The following is a 25,337-nucleotide window of genomic DNA, read 5'->3' as shown; positions in this document are numbered from 1 at the left end:
TATTTAAGAACCCCACTACAGTATTCTATGTTCAAAAGATATTTCTTTTAAAATAATGAATGCAGGCTAATGATTCTGTACTTCTACATAGAATGTCTTGATTAGTAATCAAAATATTTTGAAAATAATGAAGTTTTAAAATATTGTAGGAAAATTATTTCTAAAGAATATTCCTGATTCCCTGGATTTAGAAATTCTTTTGTCTGAATGTTAATACATAACAGATTTCTGCAAATGTTGAACATGTAATATTTTGCCAGTGAAGTCATTGTGTACCTGTTGTTGCTGCCTCTCACGTGCTACTCTGTACATTTTGCAGCTCACTGCATCATTCATCACTTTATTCACTGACCAGCGTCCCACCCCATTTTCTGTTTCATGTGCAAGGTGGTGGGTGATGAAGAGAGTGGCCAGGAGGTGCAGCAAGTAGATGAGCAGGGCAGTGAGGGGTTGGCAATGTGGCAGCAGTACTCATGCAGAACAATGTTCTTTGATACTGGCAGGTATTGACAACATGACAGGTGCCGCCATTGCATGTGCAGTGAGTGCAACACTTGTAGTTGCAGTAGCAACAAATTTGAACACTAATGATTACATATTTCATTCAATTATCTTGCTATCACGTGAATTAGTATCTGCACAAGATTTGGCAATTCAAGCTGTTACATGAAAGACAGTCAAGATTTGCCTTAAACAAAAAAGGGAAAATACGCGGTGCATTTGTTTCTATGTTCTTCTCTGTATTTCCTGACTTACGCAAATCAACTCTAATCTTTTGCCCCAAGGTTTTATTGTTTTCTCATCTTCATTATGGGAAGCATACCGCTACCCTTCTAAGAACTCTTTGGATGAATTCACAGGAGAGAGCACATGTCTTTCCACTCTGGGCTATTTGAGGCATATAAATAAATCATAAGCTCCACTTAAACCTTCTAATTCTGTCCACAGGTGACAGCAAGTATATTAAGTTGATGACAAAGTGGCACTTTGGGTCTTACTGAAAAAGAGGAGAAAGTGAGGACTGCAGATGCTGGAGATCAGAGCTGAAGAAGGGCTTATGCCCGAAACATCGATTCTCCTGCTCCTTTGATGCTGCCTGACCTGCTGCACTTTTCCAGCAACACATTTTTAAGCTCTTACTGAAAAGACACCTTTTGTCATAGCCTTTCACCTTGCACTCAGAATATTTCATAAGAAATGTTAAAACACAAGTAATGTGCCACCTACAAGCCTGACAGTACTCTCCTCTCAAACAGCCTATATATTCTCCTTTTCATCTTTTTTTTCTAACTTGAATGTGGTACTAAGGTTCATTATAAATCTGACTAATGGTGAAAATGTATATTTCCACTCTACCATTGTCTTAATTGAGTATCTGTTCCCCATAAATTTGAATGAGATGATCAATTCAAATTCATGAAATTTGCTAAAGTTATGAAATTAGGGCAGTGGAATTGAAGGAATCAGAACACATTCTGTCCAACTTTTTCTGTAGCTTGAGAGGGTAGGACAGTGATTGACAAACATTATGAGACTAATGTAAAATGCTGAATAAGAGGTCCAAGCACAATAGAGTGGCAAACAATGATTACGATATAAGGCTTGAAAAAGCTAGGAGAAATTTATAGATAGTACTAAAACAAACTGAGTAAATAATGATGATCAAAGAAAGTTGAAAGGCAATATTGATGAGAGGATCTGTAAGACATGACAAATGGAATTTAATGTCAGCAAATGAGGTGGCACCCTTGGTTAGATAAAAGTAACCATTCCAATTTGAACAGCAAAAAGATTGGATGATGTACAAGATTGGAGAATATTTGATTCATTATAAAAGCAGCACTTCACGTGGATAATTTCAACATGAAGGAAAAGTTAATGAATTTGGGGGTTTTAGAGTAAGATGTAAATGTAAAAATTAAAATGGTAAGTCGAGATAAGACTTACACAGCTTCAGTCATGTATACAATTCAGAAATTCATACTCCAGGAAGGGTGTGGAAAATGCCACCCAGAATGAGGAAATTAAAAAAGCTCTAGAAAAATCTGAAAACCTGGACTCCTGTTCATTATAACAGAGTGAGGTGATTTGATAGTGGTGTCTAAAATCATGAGTGGACAATGCAGACTGTTGCCAGTGGTTGAGAGATTTAAAGTAATTGTCTATGAAATGTATTAGGGATCAGAGGGATTAGAGTTAGGTGATTAATAGGTGTGTGAATGGACTGTGGGGGCTCTTAGTGCAATGGTAGTGTCATGAACCCAGGCCTTCTGACCCAGAGATAAAGTCCAACCATAACATCTGAAAGGTTGAATAAAAAGTGTCTATGTGTGATTCAGGCAGTCACAGGACTATGACAACTGTTGAATATACAAATGATCGCAAATTGGTCAAAGCATTTCTAGGTTAATTTCTAAGCAAAGTCAATATAAAACAAACAGTATAATAGGCAAGTTAAAGGAAAGCTTATTCAATCAGTAGTCAGACCACATCCTTGAGCACTATATCCTCTTCTGGCTGCAGAGGCATGAAAGAGACACAAGACCCACAGTTACCAATGCATGGAATTATCCTCTAGATCAAACATTAGAGACAAAAACATTAAGAACACATTAATTCCCCTAACTTTTGAGTCAATCTGTATTTATAAAATATGGTGGCCAGATTGACATCCTTTTTCCTTTTGCTTCATCCTAGCAGTTCTCAACTCTGAAGCATACAATAATATTGAAAAGATTTAACTTCTTCTGTTGAACCTAATTTGTCAATGGAATGAAGTCAGAATTCTACACAAACTCTGTATAAATAACTGTCATGTGGAGAAGAACTATGCAGTTTTCTTCAGACACCACTAAATTCTACCACCATGACATTTACTTCAAGTCTTCAGAAGCACTGCTTGATGCTACTTAGAAAAGTAAATTTTAAAAATATGTGCAACAAGGAGACTACATATTGGTGCAAAGGATGAAATGTTTCAGTGAAAATTCAGTACTATTTCCTCATTCAGTGATATTTCCTCATTCAACTGGCTGGTACACAGAGGAAAAAGTACTTTTTTTGTTTTTTAGTTAAAAACTAAAATGTGTAAATTTGTATAAATATTCTGAGTAGACCTCTGCTAGATTCCATTAAATAACAACCTATTGGTTACAAGACATCTAAATCTATGAAACTATCATGTATCTTTTTGAGAATTCTAAGACACTCAAATATTAAACACTAAGAACGGTGACTTTGTTACAGTATATTGACATAACCCAACATACATTATCCTTTACTATTAACAGGTTCATATTTTTGTAAGTCTGAATCCTACATCTAGACATTTAACAAATACAAGTAATAACAATTAAAACATATATTGAACATCTAAAAGCAGAGTTTCAATCAGTGTTCAGTTCTTAATAAGAGTTAGAAACTCCTCACGGGTCTTCGGGTCTTCCCGGAAAACACCTAACATGGTGCTGGTTACAGTTTTACTGTTCATCTTTTGCACTCCCCTCATCACCATACACATGTGCCTACAAAGAGAGAGATTATTTAAACAGGTTAGTTTGATATTCTCAGTCACGATCCTTCAGATTTGGCAGAATGGCTTAGCTGTTTTAGTAAGCAACTTCATTTTACACTAAACTTTCAGTTTATATTGGACTCTAACGTTTGACCAAGTAATGTTTTCCAGAACCAAGCCAGTGTTTAGCCAACTTCTAGATCTCCACCCCAATACAGAACATTTATCAAACCTTCCACAACCATTCCACTCAAAAACAGGTCATGCCATCATTATTCACCTCTCTATTCTATATTCCTATTACTTTCCTTGCTATCCTTTCTTCCAAGCCACATCCACCTCAGATGCTCTTTCCCATTTTTAATTGTTATCAATGCTCCCTAACTCTCTTCATGAGCAACTTCTCTATCATTTTTCCCTACCCCTCTCTTTTCTTTCCCTGACTTCTGCCATCCATCTCTCTCATCCCTGCTCATGGTACAATACAATTATCCCAATGCTTCTACACTTTATTATTACATTTGATCTTATTGGGTACATTCAATGCACGGGACATTATAAAGATAAATCCCACCAGACAGCTATGGAACCTTTAAATTCAGGAGAAAGAGAGAACTGCAGATGCTGGAGATTAGAGTCAAAAAGTGAGATGCTGGAAAAGCACAGCCGGTCAGGAAGCATCCGAGGAGCAGGAGAGTTGACATTTTGAGCATAAAGTGTTCATCAGAATCATTAGGATTCCTGATGAAGAGCTTATGCTTGAATCGTCAACCCTCCTACTCCTCGGATGCTGCCTGACCGGCTGTGCTTTTCCAGCATCTCACTTTTTGACCATTAAATTCAGTTGATTAAAAAAAACCATCTGGAATACAACACTGGTATTGATGATAGTGAAAGTGCTGTAAAAGTCCACCTAGTTCACTAATATTCTTTTCTTAGGAAAGGAAATTAGGTAGATTTTATATGTCTCCAGGTGTTTAACTGACCTCCAAAATGCCACAGCTATCCAATAGTCAAAGTATCAGCTAAGGAATCCTGACCTGGCCAAAAAAGAACACATTTTTGGGATCATCTCTGACCAGAAGCTTACACTAGACCAGACAAATCATATTTTGACTGAAAAAGCAGAGCAGAGTCTAAATACTCTGACAAATGACTAATGTTCTGGCATCAAAAAGTTTCTCTCCTTGTGTGTAGGCACAGAATAGATGCAAACTTGTCAGCGATAAGAAATGGTATTTGTGATTGGTTGCTTTCCACACTGGAGGACAGAATATAGTGGGGTTTCACAGGGGTTAGTGTCAGAGTTCCTGCTTTTATTTTATATTACCTTTCCTTGTTCTTCCGACCAAAATAAATCACTTCACAATTCTCAGTATTAAATTGATTTACCACAAGTCCACCCATCCATTATCCGGTCTATGTTTCTTGTTTTGATAAACATCCTGTCCCTTAATTCACAATACTTCCAATTTTTTTTTATGTCTGCAAATTTTGAAGTTGTGCCCTGCACACTGAAATCAAGAAAAAGAATTGTAGATGGTTCCAGCCATCATACTTTAGGAATATTGTGAACATCCTAAAGAAAGTGCAGAAATGCAAGGGAGTGGTCCAGGTTGAGGAACTTCTAGTCTGGAGAAATGGAATTCTTCCTCTTGGATTAGGGAAAGCTCAGAGGAGTATTGATAGACAGGAGGTTGAGGGGTGACCTTCTAAAAGTTTATAATATCGTGAAAAATTAGATGAATGACAAGGATCTTTTCCCTAGAATAGGGGAAGTTCAAAACTTGGTGCATATTTTTAAGGCTAGAGGGACAAGTTTTAAAACACAAGGGGCAATTTTTTTTTTACACAGTATTCATATATGGAATTAACTGCCAGAAAAAGTGGTCAATGCAGAAACAGTTACAACATTTAAAAGACATTTGGATAAGTAATATGGATCAGAAAGGTTTGGAGGGATATGGGCCAAAAACAGGCAAGTGGGACTAGTTTAGTTTGGGAACATGGTCAACATGAGTGAGTTTGACCAAAGGGACTGTTTCTGTGCTGTATGACTCAATGACTCTGCATTCAAAGTTGGCAATTTGGACAGAAGAATTAAGAAGCTCACAACAATGATTTAAGGTCACTAACATAAGAAGCAACTGCAGTACGAAGAAAGACACTTCTCTGCCATCAGTAGTCAGTATTTGGAATGTGTGGTGGAAAGAGATTCAGTTGAGGCTTTCAAAAGGACTGAGTAATTACCTTAAAGAGTAAAAAACAATTGCAGGGAAATGGAACTAATTGGATTGTTCTCGCAGAAAGCTGGCACAAACATGGGCCAAATGAACTCCTTGTGAGTTAAAATCCCATTAAATAGTTACATCTGCAAGGTTTAAGTCAATGTGTGATGGAATAACTCTTCACTGATCTAGATGGGTGAAGCCTCAACACAGATTTTAGCACCATCCAGGTAGGGCGGCACGGTGGCACAGTGGTTAGCACTGCTGCCTCACAGCGCCTGAGATCCGGGTTCAGTTCCCGACTCAGGCGACTGACTGTGTGAAGTTTGCATGTTCTCCCCCGTGTCTGCATGGGTTTCCTCCGGGTGCTCCGGTTTCCTCCCACAGTCCAAAGATGTGCGGGTCAGGTGAATTGGCCATGCTAAATTGCCCGTAGTGTTAGGTAAGGGGTATATGTAGGGGTATGGGTGGGTTGCGCTTCGGCGGGTCGGTGTGGACTTGTTGGGCCGAAGGGCCTGTTTCCACACTGTAAGTAATCTAATCTAAAAAAAAGCAGCATGTTAGATAGGTATCCAAGACTTATTATCAAGACTTACTACTCACTGCAGTCTAAAGCTATTATAAAACTCAGCAGAGCGATTTGCAAATTTCGCCATACTGCTCTATCACGAGAGAAAACGAGAGCAGCAATGTTGTGGGAACACATTTAAGGCCAACTCTGCTCCAGGACACACTGTTCCTTCTCTGCTGTTTGGTAGAGAATTATAGAATATATCTATTGTCTAATTGTTATACCAGAGATCTTTCATGGGTTAAATGCTTTTAAAAAGCAAAAACATATGGACCTAAAACAAGACCAGTGGACACCTTCAGACAGACAAATTTCGAGAGTGGAATAAACAAAGCCACCTTTGCTGAAATTATTACTTTTCATCTAAAAACATCAAAACCAAGCAACTGGATTAGCATCAACAAACTCAGAGCCCTGGTTTCATACATACTTGTATGACTTCATATATTGGGAAATTAAAGTCTTGCTGCCAGTTATTCAGCTTGGACAGACAACAGAGCTAGACTCTGGAATAACTTTCACCTACGTTTCAACAGCTACTTTTGACCAGTAGCACAAACAAAAGAACTTGGATTTGTAACTGCAACACTTGGAAGTCACACTCTCCCTACTTCGTTTCATCTCAGAAAGCAGGTCCCAATGATAAAGCAACCATTCACTATGGACAAGAAATCTACCACAGATTCTGCTACTGCTACACAAATGAGTCAACAATTAACCAAATCTGGCCTCAGGTTTAAAATCTTAAAGACCCTAAGGGTTTCCTTGGGGTGGGGAAATCCAGAACTAGAGAGTATAGGTTTAGGGTGAGAGAGGAAGATATAAAAGAGGCCTAAGGGGCAACGTTTTCAAGCCGAGGGTGGTATGTATATGGAGAGAGCTGCCAGAGGAAGTGGTGGAAACTAGTCCAATTGCAACATTTAAAAAGGTATCTGGATGGGTATAAGAATAGAAAGGGTTTGGAGGGATATGGGCCAGGTGCTGGCATTTGGAACTAGATTGGGTTGGGATATCTGATCGGCAGGGACCAGTTGGACCGAAGGGTCTGTTTCTGTGCTATACATCTTTATGACATTATGACTTCGCAACTGCATAAAGTTAAAAATCACACCACCAAGTTATAATCCAACAGATTTATTTGGAAGCACTAGCTTTCGAAGTGCTGCTTCTTCATCAGGTGGAAGCTAGTGCTTCCAAATAAATCTGTTGGACTATAACCTGGTGTTATGCAATTTTTAACTTTGTACACCCCAGTCCAACACCGGCATCGCCAAATCACAACCGCATAAAGTTATTTCTCCTTTTCTACACCAACCACTAATCCGTTTGAACCTTTAACCTTTTTGTGAGTATATTTGATGTCATCTTTTTACTACTTTTTTTCTTCAGATTAATAGGTAATAAAATTTATTTTACTTTCACTCAAGAAAACCTTGGTTTCTGCACCTTCACTTTCTAGTTAGCTGTGTTGAATTGAATTGTGATGATTGTTATTTGTTGTGACTGAGCAAGACGGGATTAAAGAGCTGATTTCATCTCCTTGTCTGGTCGTAATAATACTCACATGGTGGGGCTGATTTCAGAATAATCTTGGCATTCACTCATACCTTTGCTACTTCTAAACTGAATAATTAATATGTACTCCTGACTGGTCTCCCACTATCTACATCCTAAACTCTGCTGCTTGTGATTAACTTGCAATAAGTTCCATTTTCCTAGATCACTGACCTACATTAGCTTCCAGAAGAGCAATGTCTATAAAAATTCTCACTGATTTTCAAATCCTCTACAACCTTGCTCCTTTCCTTTCTTTGTTATCTCCTTTAGACCACACACTCGTATATTTATGCTCCTCTACACTAGCCTCGTGTCCAACCACCAATTTTAATTGCTCCACTATTGGTTGCTGAGGCTTCAATTGTCAAGCCACAAATTCTAGAATAACCTATCATTACCTGTCTGCCTCACTTCTTAAAGGCTTTCCTTAAAACATACCTCTTTGGTCAAGCTTGTTGGTAACTGAATAGCTCCATAATTGACTTCATGTCATACATTGCTTTGTAATGCTCTTGTTATTACATTAAAAAAAATCTATATACATTTATTTAGTTATTCCAAAAACTACTTCCAACTCCACAGCCTTTGCTACATTGACAAACCAACAAAAGGAAATTAGCAGATTTGCATTTGTTGGAAGATATAAATTACATATACTGCTCTTCAGCAATTAGAATACTCTGTCAATTTAAACTTCATTAAAGCTGTTAAAATTACACAAAACTAAAAATAACAAAAAATGCTTTGCTTTTTTAAACTTAATTCTGCTTTCAACACTCACGTGGCTTCAATCACCACTCCCACACCTGCAGGCTGTAAGGCTTCTGTGATCGCTTTCGCAATTTGTTTGGTGAGACGCTCTTGTACTGTTGACAGGCAAAATAATATACTTGTATGAAATGAGCACCGGATTAACTACTGAGTGAAGATGGGATATTACAACAATTTAATTATGCATTTTCATTATGTTCTGAATAAAAATTCCTAATTTGTATTGGCCCACATTATTCAAAATAAATGTTTACAAATCCATGACATATGTATCACAATACACAAGTATATTACATCATCATTTATTCTTGGAAATTACAATAAGGACAAAAGCTTATCAATTAAATAGTTTTTCATAATTATCTATGCATTTTTTTAAAAATTGCTGATATAAATCCAAGGAAAATCTGTTTAACCAGGTTATATAATGACAATTTTTAAAAATATTAATAGAACCACCAGGTAATAGTTGTTCCATAAGGCTTATTTATATATCATATTATTAAAGGATACAGTCTAAAATTTTTTTAAATCATAGATGCATAAGTATATCTTGAACTTTTAAACAGAGAACATTTTGCTGAGGAAAATACATTAATTACAACAACATTTGTGGCACCTGCAAGGAGCAGAGAACACAACTAGGGTCATACATTCTGTAGAACTTTAACAGCATGGTCATATAGTCCAGTTTGAGTAGGATAAGAATATACTATTTTTGAACAGAGTTTTGCTTTTACCTACCCAAAGAGCACCTGCCCATTGTTACCCCTCTCTTTCTTTGAAATTCCTCTCAGCAAAACATTTCAGCTGAAATCCCACCAACAGTCATCTTTACTCATGAAGTAGATTTTTTGGCAACTACCCAATTATCTGAAACACTACAAATTCAGCCAACAACTGTTCCAGGAAGACAATCCAGTATCACCTCAGCAGGAAAGAACATCATTGTCTATCTATTAACAGCTGTCAGATGGTCTCTTTATGCATGCCTGGCTGAGCTCCAAAGATAATTCACTTAGTTCAGCAAGTAAAGCATAAACAGTGAGTTTTGAGAAGACTTGTAGCGCAGGTTGAGGTTCTGAGTGTAGGTTTGCTCACTGAGTTGAAAGGTTCAGATATTCCACCATCATCATCATCATCATCATCATCATCATACAAGGCAACATCTTCAGTGAGCCTCTGAATGAAGCACTGATGGTGTAGCCTGCTTTCTATTTATATGTTTGGGTTTCCTTGGGTCAGTGATGTCATTTCCTGTGGTGACATAATTTCTTATGGTGATGCCATTTCCTATTCTTTTTCTCAGAGGGTGGTAAATGGGATCCAAGACAATGTGTTTGTTGATAGAGTTTCGGTTGAAATACCTTGCATGAACTATAACAAAACTACATTGGACAAACAGGCAGAAAACTAGGCACCAGGATGCATGAACATCAACTAGTCGCAAAAAGACATGACCCACTCTCACTCGTATCCCAACATACAGATGAGGAAGGACACCACATCGACTGAGGCAACACATCCATCCTAGGACAAACCAAACAGAGACACAAACACAAGAATTCCTAGAAGCCTGGTATTCCAACTGAAACTCTATCAACAAACACATTGACTTGGATCCCATTTACCACCCCCTGAGAAAAAGAACTAGAAATGACATCACCATAGGAATTGATGTCACCACAGGAAATGGCATCACCAGCTCAAGGAAACCCAAACATATAAATAAAAAGTGGGCCACACCACCAGTGTTTCATTTGTGGGCTCACTGAAGACGTTACCTAGTATTGTGATGAAATGTCCAAAAATGAACCTTCCAGCTCAGTGAGCAAACCTACATCCAAAGCATAAACAGTTTGAAGTGGAGTAGAAATTGATGTTGACTTTTATATTACCATGTAACAACCTGGTCTTTCTTTGAAACTTTTTCCACATTTGTATGTTTATTTACATAAGATTGAGAGATCTGCTATGGATAACAGCTTTTTGAAATTGAAAAAGTAAGAGGGAAATATATTTTTGATGGAAATATTGAATGATTGTTTTTCTTTTACCTGGCAACAGCCAAGATTACTCAAATAGAAATGTACAGGAATCCCAAATTGGGATGCATCTGCCATTCTTAAATACATCATGAATCAGCAAAAATCCTGGCACTGGACCCTGTCTTTCTTATTTCAGTCTTTATCTGTATTTGTTACATTTGTTCTATTTTGCTTGGTTAGGCTTTATTTTGAAATGTCTCTTCTGTGAATGTTTTCCACACACACTGTCTTGAGGATTTTTCTGCATCTTTGACTTTTGGGTGCAATGTGCAGAATTAAAATGGCATTTATGCAAAGCTGAAATATGGCCCCTCAGAAAAGCCTATATTTCTACAAATACATTAGCCTGATTTTGTTTACCAAATTGTTTAAAAATTCTTGCCATTTGAGTGGAGAGTACAGCTTTGGTCTCTTTTGATCCTATGTCATTAATCCAAAAGACCATAATAATAATCATACATCAGAATAAAATGATTATAATTATTCCATTTTTAATAGATTGTTTATTTGTGATTTATATTTAAACAGTGGTTCCACTAATTTGGATAATTATCACAGTTATCATATACTTGGTATTAGAAAAAAAGGTCACACTTTTTAAAATGGGGCTGGAATGATTTAAAAATGAAAATAAATACTAAATAACATTTTTAAATGGAATACTTGCCTTGGAGTCTCCTACTGTAAATTTCAACAATTCTGAAAAAGAAAATCAGACACTATTTTAATATTAAGTCTGACATTCCAGTGAGTAAATTAGGGAACCACATATGTCTTTAACATACATGCTAAAGTAATAATGCAGCAAACTAACTGGCATTGTATATTGAAACATATGTTATTCATTTAAAAATTAATAGATTACCGTTTCCACTTATCAAAGTCATCAGAGTTTTTGAGAGTGAGGTATAACATTGTTTTAGCTTTTCATGTAAAAATATGTTTGATTAGTTGGAGCTACTACTGTACTTGTTACACTTGCATGAGCTACAGTAGAAATATTTCAATGTGTTGTGACAAATAAAACTTCTCTTATACCCAAACTATTCCCAAATGTTTCAAAGATTTATTTGAATATGGTTGTGTTTTAAAGTTCAGATTATTTGCTTTAACATTATTCATTTGAAATAAACTGAAGCATATGAGTTAACAATCTATATAAAAAGACTGAATTAAGGATATTTTGAAATGTGAAAACATGCTTCAGTACTTGAATGGCTAAAAATTATAGACAGATAGGTATTGAACATTTTTTTGTTTATAAAAAGAACTATACTATATTATTCTATTCTATAATATTTTCTACAGATAATGGAAGCATAAGAAAAATGTTTGTCACAGAGAAGCTTTGTAAAGTAAAAGAAGTTGAAGGGTTTCCATTCTCTGATTTGGTTGGTCAGGTGAATTTTCATTTCGAGCTCACTGAAGAGCATGTGCCCCTACCCTGAAGGTCATATAAAATGTCAGTGCTTCATGGGTAATCGATATCAAGATAATAAGGAATAAAAGTTCCTTTTTTTAATGAAACAAGTTGTACTTTTAAAAAAAAATAATCTTCCTGCAGTCATATCGCCCTTCACTGTTGTATTTTCAATGTAAATGACTATCTTTTGAATATACATTGATCGTAATGTTTCAGTCTTATAAGCAAATAAATTGAAGAATTACATGCTTCTTAAAAAGAAATGCAAAAATAGTGATCTGAAAAAACTAACTTGACATCCTGGATTTAAAATAATTAACAGTTAAGTAATTGTTTTGTAACAAATGGAATCAATACTTTTTTTTTCAAGTGTATGAAAACCAGCATTTTTACTTTAAGTAGGGACATGTTTGATAGTTAGAGCTACTGTACTTTCTGTCACATTTATCAGATGTAATCATATTTGAATAATCAGCTTATGCTTACTTGGGTCACTCAAGTTATGTTTAGTATCGACTGTAAAGTGTAAACACATCATAGTGTCACTGAGACGTACAGCAAGGAAATAGACCCTTCAGTCCAACTTGACCATGCCAATCGGTTATCCTAAATAAATCTAGTCCCCTTTCCCAGTATTTGTCCCATATCCCTCTAAGTCCTTCCTATAAATATCCCATCCAGATGCCTTTTAAATGTTGTAATTGTACCAGCCTTCTCCACTGCCTCCAGCAGCTTGTTCCATACACCCATCACCCTCTGCATGAAAATGTTGTCCCATAGGACCTTTTTTAAATGTAACATGTATAAGCTTTCTGTAAGTACAACTGAGGAGAGGTTCAACCTATGGAATATTTCAATTTTAAAGCTGTCTGCAAAGCAATACCTCTTATTTTCCCTGATTAGTAGTAGCATAGCATACTTTAACATGAGGAGTTGTACTTAAATAGGCCATATATTTTGAAAGATATATAAATCTGAAAGGTTACAAAAATACCTATGTGAATCAGGCTAAACGTTAATAATAGGTATTTAAATGTAAACTCTTTGGTCATTTTGTTCAATAGCCAGGAAATGAATTGTAAATGTTGTGTTATTACTGGCTTGGCAGGTTTAATCAAAATAGAATCTCACATTTATTATAAAATGTCACAAGTTTGATCAATATATACAGTTTTAATGTACTTCAATACTAACAAGGTTAAATTAAGAATCCAGCAATATGTGACTGCGTTACTAATTGATTTGTGATTACAGAAAGAAAGCAGAACAGTTTGGTTGATATTTCTATTTCTCTCCTAGAATGGTGAATATAGCAGACAAGATTCTGACTATCCAGAAATAAACTATTCAGAATAATACTGCACTAAGATAGATAAAGAAAAAAGCAATACAAATCCAAATGCAGCTTGAAGCTAAGAAGGTATCTGTTTAGTCCTAAAATGTTTTTAACTTTGAGACTCATCAGTAATACATTCTTTAATTAATCTGTATAAATTAATAACTTTTTAACACACATTATCCTCCACTTTCTTCAATAAAATTTAAATATTACAATTTAAGAATGAATGTACAAGGAAAAACAAAACAATGTCATTGATTTGGAGTAATTAAGCCCTATTTGACTCTCAGCCATTGTCAATCAGTCCTTACCTGGCTAGCTTGCTGAGACCAAGGAGTCGTTTTTCAGGTAGATAACCTATATGCACCTACAGGATGGAAAGAAAACATTGACTACACCTGACCACACACAGAAGGGACCAAGAAAATTCTCAGCCAGGTCAAAATTGAAGTATCTGTAGACAAGAGAGATGCTGACATTTTGTGATGGGTCCCGAACCAGTATGAGGCCAAATGTGTGCAATGGAATGACCATTCAATCATGAGCAGCCCTTTGGAATAAATAGCAAGCTGTGAGTAATATGCCTTTAGAGAAAACAGCTCATTCAAATTCAAGCCAAATGAACTAAACTATACAGTACTGATTTTCTAAAGCTAGCAGCAGCCAGTGCTGTATATCTCAAGTCTTTGGCAAAACATTAGTTATAAAAAATTCCAGCAATAAAATTATTTTACTTATCTAGGCCAATGACACCCATAGTCATATGGGTACATTTTGAGCACAGAAATGTCATAATATTCAATATTTAAAATTAAAATAATAACATTTCCTTTCATTAAAGAAGATACACATGCACTAAATTGCAGCAGCTTTAGCATTAGTTTTGTCTTTTGTCTAACCAAAGACTCAGGGTATTGCCACAGATAACAACAGTAAGAGAAATGCAGCCTTTGTTTCATTGGGTGCCATTTCCAATCTAGTCTGGAATAGTGAGCACTCAACCAAAAGTACAGCATCTATCACTCCTATTTGTTGTATCTGTCTCTGTCACAGGCACTTGAGCCTAGTTACCTGGCTAACTTGCTCACTCCTATAACTTTTCTGTTTGGTAAATAACCAATTGAAACCTGAAAAAAAGGAGACAGTTTGAAATTCACTAAATAATTCTCAATTGCACAACTTTATTTATAATTATTAATATATAAATAGCACTCCAGTAACTTTAGTGACCCCAAGTCAGGATGTACAGAGGCAAAATACTAAAGCATGAGGAATAACAGTAATTAATGATAACTGGAGCAAGAAGCTCCAAGAACAATGTAATGAAATACACTGCTGCAGTGACTTTCTACCCATGAATGGACTATTTCCCATTTAACAAATGTAAAATAAAACTGGTCTATAAACTGAAAAACCTTTTGCCAAGCAAGAAGAACAGAACTGTAAGAACAATACAATTTTAAAACATACTTTGACCAGGAAATGAAGAGAATGTGTTTCTACTTGCTATAAAACATAGACTAGGATAAATGGAAAAATATGATTGTTATTGAATGGTTTCTTCAGGCATTCTAGCCTATAACAATAATAATTTTAAAAATGTCCTTCCAGACCCTAGTGAGTTAAATATAACTATGTAATTTGTTTTTGCAGTTTACTGCTGTCATTGTCAGGTTGGACAAAGTTCTGCCTATTACGTTCTAGTTTAATTTGGTGACATCTGCCCTAGAACATTTGCTGTATTCCTCAAAGTGCATTGAAATAAATGTCAAGATAAAGAAGGGTAAATTATCCATTTTGTTTTGAAAATTAATATTTGCATTCCTTACCAAAAAGTTACAAGTCAGGTTTTGGAACTGTGATTCACATCATAATGTATTCCATACGACTATGCAGACAATATTATAATAGATGTAATAGCGTAACATGAGCTAGATTTGAGTTTGTTTACCTTTCCAATAAATGGAACTAAGTGGTGTTCACACATTGAAAACATGTCAATGTCCTTCACTATCACCATCTCATCGTGGTCTTCATCAAATATGGCATCATTTAAAATATCTGGAATTCAAAAGACAGGTCACGTATTAAAAAGCAAGTGACACATTAAATTAATTACACTTCTTGTTGTTAAACACCCAGTGCAGGATTGGGGAGTGATGGGGTATAGGTTGCTTAGTAAGATGAAAAATAGATGGAATTAGCCATATGGCTTCTTGAGTCTGCACTACCATTCAATAAGATTATGACTAATCTGATTTTGGTCAGATCTTTACCTCCCTGTGTGCTTCCCATAATCCCTGATTGCTCAATTGTTCAGAATCTCTTTCATCTTTGAATGTATTCAACTACCGTTGTCCAGGGTAAAGAAACTAGGTGTGTAACTACCCTTGAGAAAAAAAATCCTCTTCATTGCTGTTTTAAATAGAAACTTCCAATTCTGAAACTATGCCCCGAAGTCTGGATTTCCCCACAAACTTCCTCTGTATCTACTGTTAAACCCCACAGAACCTCCTATGTTTTAATAAAACCATCTATAATTCTTATGAATTTGCATAAGAATATGATCAATCTTTTCTCATGTGATAACTTCATCATAAGAAGCAACCTAGCAAACCTTTCTGAACTGTCTGCCATGTAACTCCTGAAATAAGGAGAACAAAACTGCACTCTTTGTGTCTGCGTGGGTTTCCTCCAGGTGCTCCAGTTTCCTCTGGCAATCTAAAGATGTGCAGGTTAGGTGAATTGGCTATGCTAAATTGCGCATAATGTTCAGGGATGTATAGGTTCGGTGCATTAGTCAGGGGTCAATGTAAGGTAAGGGAATGGGTCTGCATGGGTCATTCTTCAAAGGGTTGGTGTGGACTTGTTGGGCCGAAGGGCCTGTTTCCACACTGTAGGGATTCTATGAATCTATGTACACTGTATCCCAGGTTTGGTTTTACCAATGCCTCAGAGTTGCAGCAAGCGTTCCCTGCTGTTGTATTTTATCTCACTTACAATGCAAGCTGATGTTCAATGACCTTCTGAATTAACTTGCTTAAAAATTTAATTCAGGAAATATGGGCTATAGTCAGCATTTGCTGTCCATTCCTGATTGCCCTCAAGAAGGTGGTGCTGAACTGACTTCTTTAACCACTTTATGTAGATAGACCCACAATGCTGCTAAGGAGAGAGTTCCAGGATTTTGACCCAGTGCCACTGAAGGGACAGTGATATATTTCCAAGTCAGGATGGTGAGTGACTTGTTGGGGGGTAGAAACTTTACTGGTGGGGGTGTTCCTGTGTATTTGCTATCCTTGTTCTTCTAGATAGTAGTTGGCATGGGTTTGGAACATACTATCCAAGGAGACTTGGTGAATTCCTGCAGTACATCTTGTGGAATAGCAGCAGTGTCTATACGTGAGCATCAGATGGTAGAGGAATTAGATGTGTATGTGGTGTCAATCAGTCGGGCTGCTTTGTTATGGATTGTGTCAAGCTTCTTGGATGTTGTCTGGATGAGTACAGCTCCAACAAGTGTGGAGTATTACATCACACTCCTGAGATATGCCATTTAAATAGTGGACAGGCTTTAACAAGTCAGGAGGGGAGTCAGTCACCTCAAAATTCCTCGCCTCTGACTTGCTGTTGGTTCGACAGTGTTCATGTAGTTGGCCAAATTCAGTTTTTGCTTTATGGTAACCCCACAGGATTTTGATACTGTCAAATTCAACAATGGTAATGCAATTGATTATCAAAAGGTGATGGTTAGATTCCTGCTTGCTGGAGATAGTCATTGCTGAGCAGTTATGTGGCAAAATGCTCCTTGTCCGTTGTCAGCCCAAACTTGAATATTAAACCTAGTCATTCTGCATTTTGTCTCGGAATGCTTCAAGATCTGTAACTGCATGCTTAATTTTTATGTTTCATGTGCAGACCTCTCTGTGCCAGAATATTCTGTAGTCACACTCCATTCAAATAAAATTCTGCTTTTCTATTCATCCGGATTTCAATGCAAGGGGCCTAACAGGGAAAACAGGGAAGGGCATGGTTCGGAACATGGGACTGGGATACCATAGCAATTACGGAAACATGGCTCAGGGATGGGCAGGACTAGCAGCTTAATGTTCCACGATACAAATGCTACAGGAAGGATAGAAAGGGAGGCAAGAGAAGAGGGAGAGTGGCATTTTTGATAAGGGATGACATTACAGCTGTGCTGAGGGAGGATATTCCTGGAAATACATCCAGGGAAGTTATTTGGGTGGAACTGAGAAATAAGAAAAGGATGATCACCTTATTGGGATTGTATCATAACATAGACCCCCCCCCCCAATAGTCAGAGGGAAATTGAGAAACTATCTGTAAGAATAATACGGTAGTTATGGTCGGGGATTTTTACTTTCCAAACATTGACTGGGACTGCAATAGTATTAAAGGTTTAGATGGAGAGGAATTTAAGTGTGTACAAGACAATTTTCTGATTCAGTATGTGGATGTACCTACCAGAGAAGGTGCAAAACTTGACCTACTCTTGGGAAATAAGGCAGGGCAGGTGACTGAGATGTCAGTGAGGGAGCACTTTGAGGCCAACATCCATAATTCTATTCGTTTTAAAATAGTGATGGAAAAGAATAGACCAGATCTAAAAGTTGAAGTTCTAAATTGGAGAAAGGCCACATTGACGGTATTAGGCAAGAACTTTTGAAGCTGATTGGAGGCAGATGTTCGCAGGTAAAGGGACGGCTAGAAAATGGGAAGCTTTCAGAAATGAGATAACAAGAATCCAGAGAAAGTATATTCCTGTCAGGGTGAAAGGAAAGGCTGGTAGGTATGGGGAATGCTGGATGACTAAAGAAATTGAAGGTTTGGTTAAGAAAAAGAAGGAAGCATATGTCAGGTATAGACAGGATAGATTGAGTGAATCCTTAGAAGAGTATAAAGAAAGTAGGAATATACTTAAGAGGGAAATCAGGAGGGCAAAATGGGGACATGAGATAGCTTTTGCAAATAGAATTAAGGAGAATCCAAAGGGTTTTTACAAATATATTAAGGACAAAAGGGTAACTAGGGAGAGAATAGGGCCCTTCAAAGATCAGCAAGGCGGCCTTTGTGTGGAGTCACAGAAAATGGAGGAGATACTAAATGATGCAAAATATTCAGTATTTACTGTGGAAAAGGATATGGAAGATATAGACTGTAGGGAAATAGATGGTGACATCTTGCAAAATGTCCAGATTAGAGGAGGAAGTGCTGGATGTCTTGAAATGGTTAAAGGTGGATAAATCCCCAGGGCCTGATCAGGTGTACCAGAGAACTCTGTGGGAAGCTAGAGAAGTGATTGCTGGGCCTCTTGCTGAGATATTTGTATCATCGATAGTCACAGGTGAGGTGCTATCATTCTGGAGGTTAGCAAACATGGTGCCACTGTTTAAGGGCGGTAAAGACAAGCCAGGGAACTATAGACCAGTGAGCCTGATCTTAGTGGTGAGCAAGATTTTGGAGGGAATCCTGAGGGACAGGATGTACATGTATTTGGAAAGGCAAGGATTGATTTGGGATAGTCAACATGGCTTTGTGCGTGAGAAATCATGTCTCACAAACTTGACTGAGTTTTTTGAAAGAAGTAGCAAAGAAGATTGAGGGCAGAGCATTAGATGTGATCTATATGGACTTCAGTAAGGCATTCGACAAGTTTCCCCATGAGAGACTGGTTAGCAAGGTTAAGTCTCGAGGAATACAGGGAGAACTAGCCATTTGGATGCAGAACTGGCTCAAAGGTAGAAGACAGAGGGTGGTGGAGGGTTGTTTTTCAGACTGGAGGCCTGTGACCAGTGGAGTGCCACAAGAATTGGTGCTGGGCCCTCTACTTTTTGTCATTTACATAAAAGATTTGGATGCGAGCATACGAGGTACAGTTAGTAAGTTTGCAGATGACACCAAAATTGGAGGTGTAGTGGACAGCGAAGAGGGTTACCGCAGATTACAACAGGATCTGGAACAGATGGGCCAATGGGCTGAGAAGTGGCAGATGGAGTTTAATTCAGATAAATGTGAGGTGCTGAATTTTGGGAAAGCAAATCTTAGCAGGAGTTATACAATTAATGGTAAGGTCCTAGGGAGTGTTGCTGAACAAAGATGTTGGAGTACAGGTTCATGGCTCTTTGAAAGTGGAGTCACAGGTAGATAGGATAGTGAAGAAGGCATTTGGTATGCTTTCCTTTATTGGTCAGAGTATTGAGTACAGGAGTTGGGAGGTCATGTTGCGGCTCTACAGGACATTGGTTAGGCCACTGTTGGAATATTGCATGCAATTCTGGTCTCCTTCCTATCGGAAAGATGTTGTGAAACTTGAAAGGGTTCAGAAAAGATTTAAGGATGTTGCCAAGGTTGGAGGATCTGAGCTACACGGAGAGGCTTAACAGGCTGGGGCTGTTTTCCCTGGAGCGTCAGAGGCTGAGGGGTGACCTTATAGAGGTTTACAAAATTGAGGGGCATGGATAGGATAAATAGACAAAGCATTTTCCCTGGGGTTGTAGAGTCCAGAACTAGAGGGTATAGGTTTAGGGTGAGAGGGGAAAGATATAAAAGAGACCTAAGGGGCAACTTTTTCACGCAGAGCATGGTACATGTATGGAATGAGCTACCAGAGGATGTGGTGGAGGCATTTGGATGGGTATATGAATAGGAAGGGTTTGGAGGGATATGAGCCAGGTGCTGGTAGGTGGGACTAGATTGGGTTGGGATATCTGGTCAGCATGGACGGGTTGGACTGAAGGGTCTGTTTCCGTGCTATACATTTCTATGACTCTGATTTCATGACCAATGGAGAACCTAGAGTTTTCACACTTTATACTCCACTTAGGATTTTTTTGCCCATTTACTTTATCAACTTCTCTTTGCAGACTTTATGTATTCTCTCAGAACTTGCTTTCCCAAAGAAATGTTGTCTTGCCAGCAATTTTGATAGCAGTACAATTTGTTTATCCCAGTAACTAATATACATTGTAAATAATTGAAGCACTGACCTTTGGCCAGTTACAGTTATTACTGCTGGTTACAATTTGCCAAATTAAAAATGATCTTTTTGTTCAGATTAATTTTCTCTTTGTTAGTAAATTCTCCATCAATGCTATTATCTCCAACATCCCATTATCATACCTATTATATGGCAACTTATTCAAAGACTATGGAAATCCAAATACTGATTCCTCTTTGACCATCTTGATTTTCACATCTTCAAAGAACTTTGGAACACCTGAATAATTTGTCAAACATAATACCTCTTGTTTGAATGTTCTGCCATCACAGCTCGATAATGAATTGTAACTTTCTTCTATTGGCCTAACATTTGTTAACTGACCCAGAGCTTCATGGTTTATCTTATTTTTCTGGACTAGGAAGTGCCTTGGAACTTTTATTTAACGTGACAAGAACTAGACAGATGTTTAATAATGTGAAGTTTGAACATACCTAAAAACTATACAAATTTGAGTAAAGTAGTAAAATGTCAGTGTGTACAATGAATCTATGTTCAAATACTGATGACAAAGAATGGTCAGCACTGGTTGAAGCATCAGATTTGAGGCCATTTTTAAAACCGTAAAATTCAAACATTTAAGTGGGTGGTGTACATTACATATTTTACCAGCTTCTTCTTCATGTCTGGTTGGCACAATAAAATGGTCAATATTTTTCACTCACGTTCAACATTTCTGATTGAAAAGAAACTAGGAGAATAAAACTATCGCTTTTTTGATGTTCCCATTACAGGCAATATTTGTCAGCCCTTGCTTCTGCTTCCAAATGAAGCTTGAATCTAGTTTCAGTTCTGTTCTGTGGTCTTTCTCCCACAATGAAGGTTAATAAGTTGACAATTTCTCAACTACTATTTTGAAACTGGCTTAAATAAATACAGGAATTGCTGGAAACGTTCAAGTCTGCTAGTTTGGTGGAGAGAAAATCAATCAGTTAACGTTTTGGGTCATATGACCCTTCCTCAGAACCATTTCTATTCCTAAATTACAGATCTGCTGTTCTTTCAGTTTTAATTTGGTCTAAATAAAGTCCGTTAGACCTGAGATGTTTGGACATACAAAACTGTGAATATTTCAAAATCATCTCGAATGTGGTATTGAAAATTGATTGAATGATCCAATACAGTGTTTTATGTTCTTTTGGGACGTTGAATAGATATTGAATATTGGCCTCACCAAAAAGTCAGTCAGTTGATTGATAGAGATCTGAAGTTTCTGCTGATAAGCATGGTCTGTTCCTACAGTGGAACATGTTATTACTTCTTTGAAATGAAGTCTACTTTTTGCCATTTTATGTAAAGTACTCCTTTGTTGCTAATAGAAAGAGCCGAGTATTAATACATGGCTTGACGTCATTGCAAATGAAAATTGGCCCATTACAGAAAATGAATTTCCTCTTTAAATGTATATCCTTCTGAATGACTAAGAATCAGGGTGTGTATTTTCTTATTCTGGCACCAAAGACAGTTTTATGAATAAACCTATTCATTGTTGGATGCTAGTGACACAGCAATTATTACACCAAAAATTTCACGACTTTAGCTTCTGTACAATAATTGGTTGGCATTTACTTCAAACAGAAACAAAATAAATGATTCTGGCCCCAAGTAGCTTTAAGGCTTCAATGCAGTAGCAGTTCCACTCTTCAATTGTTCACCTTGTAGATCAAAAGTTGAAATAGATTCTAAACAATTTGGGTCCAAAAGGTCATTCAGCCCATCAATTCTGCCCCACCATTCAATGTGATCTTACTGACCTGAACTCCATCCTCCTGCTTATATCCATAACCCTGGATTCCCTCAATGACTAGAAATCGGTCTATCTTAGCCTTGAATACATTTAATAATGTAGCCATGACAGCCTTTTATGGTAAAGAATTACACAGATCAGACCATAAGACATAGGAGTGGAAGTAAGGCCATTCGGCCCATTGAGTCCATTCCACCATTCAATCATGGGTGATGGGCATTTCAACTCCACTTACCTGCATTCTCCCCGTAGCCCTTAATTCCTTGTGACATCAAGAATAATTCAATCTTTGCCATGAAGACATTTAGCGTCCCAGTCTCCACTGCACTCTGCGGCAATGAATTCCACAGGCCCACCACTCTCTGGCTGAAGAAATGTCTCCGCATTTCTGTTCTGAATTGACCCCCTCTAATTCTAAGGCTGTGTCCACGGGTCCTAGTCTCCTCGCCTAACGGAAACAATTTCCTAGCGTCCACCCTTTCCAAGCCATGTGTTATCTTGTAAGTTTCTATTAGATCTCCCCTTAGTCTGCTAAACTCTAATGAATATAATCCCAGGATCCTCAGCAGTTCTTCGTATGTTAGACCTACCATTCCAGGGATCATCCGTGTGAATCTCCGCTGGACCCGCTCCAGTGCCAGTATGTCCTTCCTGAGGTGTGGGGACCAAAACTGGACACAGTACTCCAAATGGGGCCTAACCAGAGCTTTATAAAGTCTCAGTAGCACAACGGTGCTTTTATATTCCAACCCTCTTGAGATAAATGACAACATTGCATTCACTTTCTTAATCACAGACTCAATCTACATGTTTACCTTCAGAGAATCCTCGACTAGCACTCCCAGATCCCTTTGTACTTTGGCTTTATGAATTTTCTCACCATTTAGAAAGTAGTCCATGCTTGTATTCTTTTTTCCAAAGTGCAAGACCTCGCATTTGCTCACGTTGAATTCCATCAGCCATTTCCTGGACCGCTCTCCCAAACTGTCTAGATCCCTCTGCAGCCTCCCTACTTCCTCAGTACTACCTGCCTGTCCACCTAACTTTGTATCATCGGCAAACTTCGCTAGAATGCCCCCAGTCCCTTCATCCAGATCATTAATATATAACGTGAACAGCTGCGGCCCTAACACTGAACCCTGCGGGACACCGCTTGTCACCGGCTGCCATTCCGAAAAAGAACCTTTCATCCCAACTCTCTGCCTTCTGTCAGACAGCCAATCCTCAATCCATGCCAGTAGCTCACCTCGAACACCATGGGCCCTCACCTTGCTCAGCAGCCTCCCGTGTGGCAACCTTATCAAAAGCCTTTTGGAAGTCTAGATAGACCACATCCTTTGGGTTTCCCTAGTCTAACCTACTTGTCACCTCTTCAAAGAATTCCAACAGGTTTGTTAGGCACAACATCCCATTACTAATCCGACTCTGCTCTTCCAAGAATTTAGAAACCTCATCCTTAATGATGGATTCTAGAATTTTACCAACAACAGAGGTTAGGCTAATTGGCCTGTAATTTTCCATTTTTTGTCTTGATCCTTTCTTGAACAAGGGGGTTACAACAGCGATCTTCCATCATCCAGGACTTCCCTGACTCCAGTGACTCTTGAAAGATCTCAACCAACGCTTCCGCTATTTCCTCAGCCACCTCCCTCAGAACTCTAGGATGTATCCCATCGGGGCCAGGAGATTTATCAATTTCAAAACCTTTTAGATTTTCTAGCACTTTCTCTTTTGTAATGGCAACCATACTCAACTCAGCCCCCGACTCCCTTTAATTGTCGGGATATTACTCATGTCTTCCACTGTGAAGACTGACGCAAAGTACTAGTTAAGTTCTCCTGCTATTTCCTTATCTCCCATCACTAGGCTTCCTGCATCAGTTTGAAGTGGCCCAATGTCTACTTTTGCCTGTCGTTTGTTTCTTATGTATTGAAAGAAACTTTTACTATCATTTCTAATATTACTGGCTAGCCTACCTTCATATTTGATCCTCTCCTTCCTTATTTCTCTCTTTGTTATCCTCTGTTTGTTTTTGTAGCCTTCCCAATCTTCTGATTTCTCACTGCTCTTGGCCACTTTATAGGATCTCTCTTTTTCTTTAATACATTTCCTGACTTTCTTTGTCAGCCATGGCTGTCTAATCCCTCCCCGGATAATCTTTCTTTTCTTGGGAATGAACCTCTGTCCAGTGTCCTCAATTATACCCACAAACTCCTGCCATTTTTGCTCTACTGTCTTCCCCGCTAGGCTCTGCTTCCAGTCTATTTTCATCAGTTCCTCTCTGATGGCCTCATAATTACCTTTATTTAACTGTAACACCATTACATCAAACTGCAGACTGAACTCTACCATATTATGATCGCTGCTTCCTAAGTGTTCCCTTACTTTAAGATTTTTTATAAAGTCTGGTTCATTACAAAGCACTAGGTCCAGAATAGCCTGCTTCATGTGGGCTTCATGACAAGCTGTTCCAAAAAGCCATCCTGTAAGCATTCCATGAATTCCCTTTCTTTGGATCCACTGGCAACATTATTTACCCAGTCCACCTGCATATTGAAGTCTCCCATGATCACCGTGAGCTTGCCTCACTATCCTCAGGAGAAAAGAAAACATCATCTGCTTTAAATTGGAGACCTCTTAAGTGGAGAATATACCCTCTGGTCCGAGACTCTCCAACAAGTGAAAACAACCTCTCTACACATCTTCTGTGAAGTACCTAAAAATTTTATATATTTCAGTAAGGTCTTCTCTCATTCTTCTAAATTCCAAAGAGTGTAAGCCCAACTTTCTTAACCTTTCCTTATAAGAAAGTCTCTGCTTGTAGAAGGTGCTTGTGCATCCAAACCTGGAATATCTAATGGGCCAAGGAATGGCAGATGGATTTTAATTTGGATAAATGTGAGATGTTGCATTTCAGTAAGACAAACTTGGGGCAGGACTTGCAGTTAATGGTAGGGCCCTGGGAGGATTGTCGAACAAAGATATCGGGGGGTGCAGGTACACAGTTCTTTGAAAGTGGTGTCACAGGTACACAGGGTGGCAAAGAAGTCTTTCATCAGTCAGAGCACTGAGTACTGGAGCTGGGACATCATGTTACAGCTGTACAAAACGTTAGTAA

The 25,337-nt window shown here is 37.9% G+C and overlaps 1 protein-coding gene across 2 annotated transcripts in view; it reads right to left on the bottom strand.

Annotated features, from left to right (window-relative positions):
- Positions 1-1,892: 1,892 nt before the first annotated feature.
- Positions 1,893-25,337, bottom strand: part of gch1 (GTP cyclohydrolase 1) — a 42,495-nt gene continuing 19,050 nt past the window's right edge. The window contains exons 2-6 of one of the 2 annotated variants that reach the window (XM_060828432.1): positions 15,403-15,512; positions 13,763-13,818; positions 11,357-11,388; positions 8,652-8,736; positions 1,893-3,524 (exon numbers count right to left, since the gene is read on the bottom strand). In XM_060828432.1, the coding sequence (XP_060684415.1) occupies positions 3,398-3,524; positions 8,652-8,736; positions 11,357-11,388; positions 13,763-13,818; positions 15,403-15,512 (410 nt within the window). In that variant the 3' untranslated portion in view covers positions 1,893-3,397. The remainder of the gene's footprint in view (positions 3,525-8,651; positions 8,737-11,356; positions 11,389-13,762; positions 13,819-15,402; positions 15,513-25,337) is intronic. The other variant, XM_060828433.1, reaches the window with a different exon arrangement.

This window comes from Hemiscyllium ocellatum, chromosome 8 (genome assembly GCF_020745735.1).
Source record: "Hemiscyllium ocellatum isolate sHemOce1 chromosome 8, sHemOce1.pat.X.cur, whole genome shotgun sequence".
Lineage (NCBI taxonomy): Eukaryota > Metazoa > Chordata > Chondrichthyes > Orectolobiformes > Hemiscylliidae > Hemiscyllium > Hemiscyllium ocellatum.
This window is presented reverse-complemented; position numbering and strand designations above follow the sequence as displayed.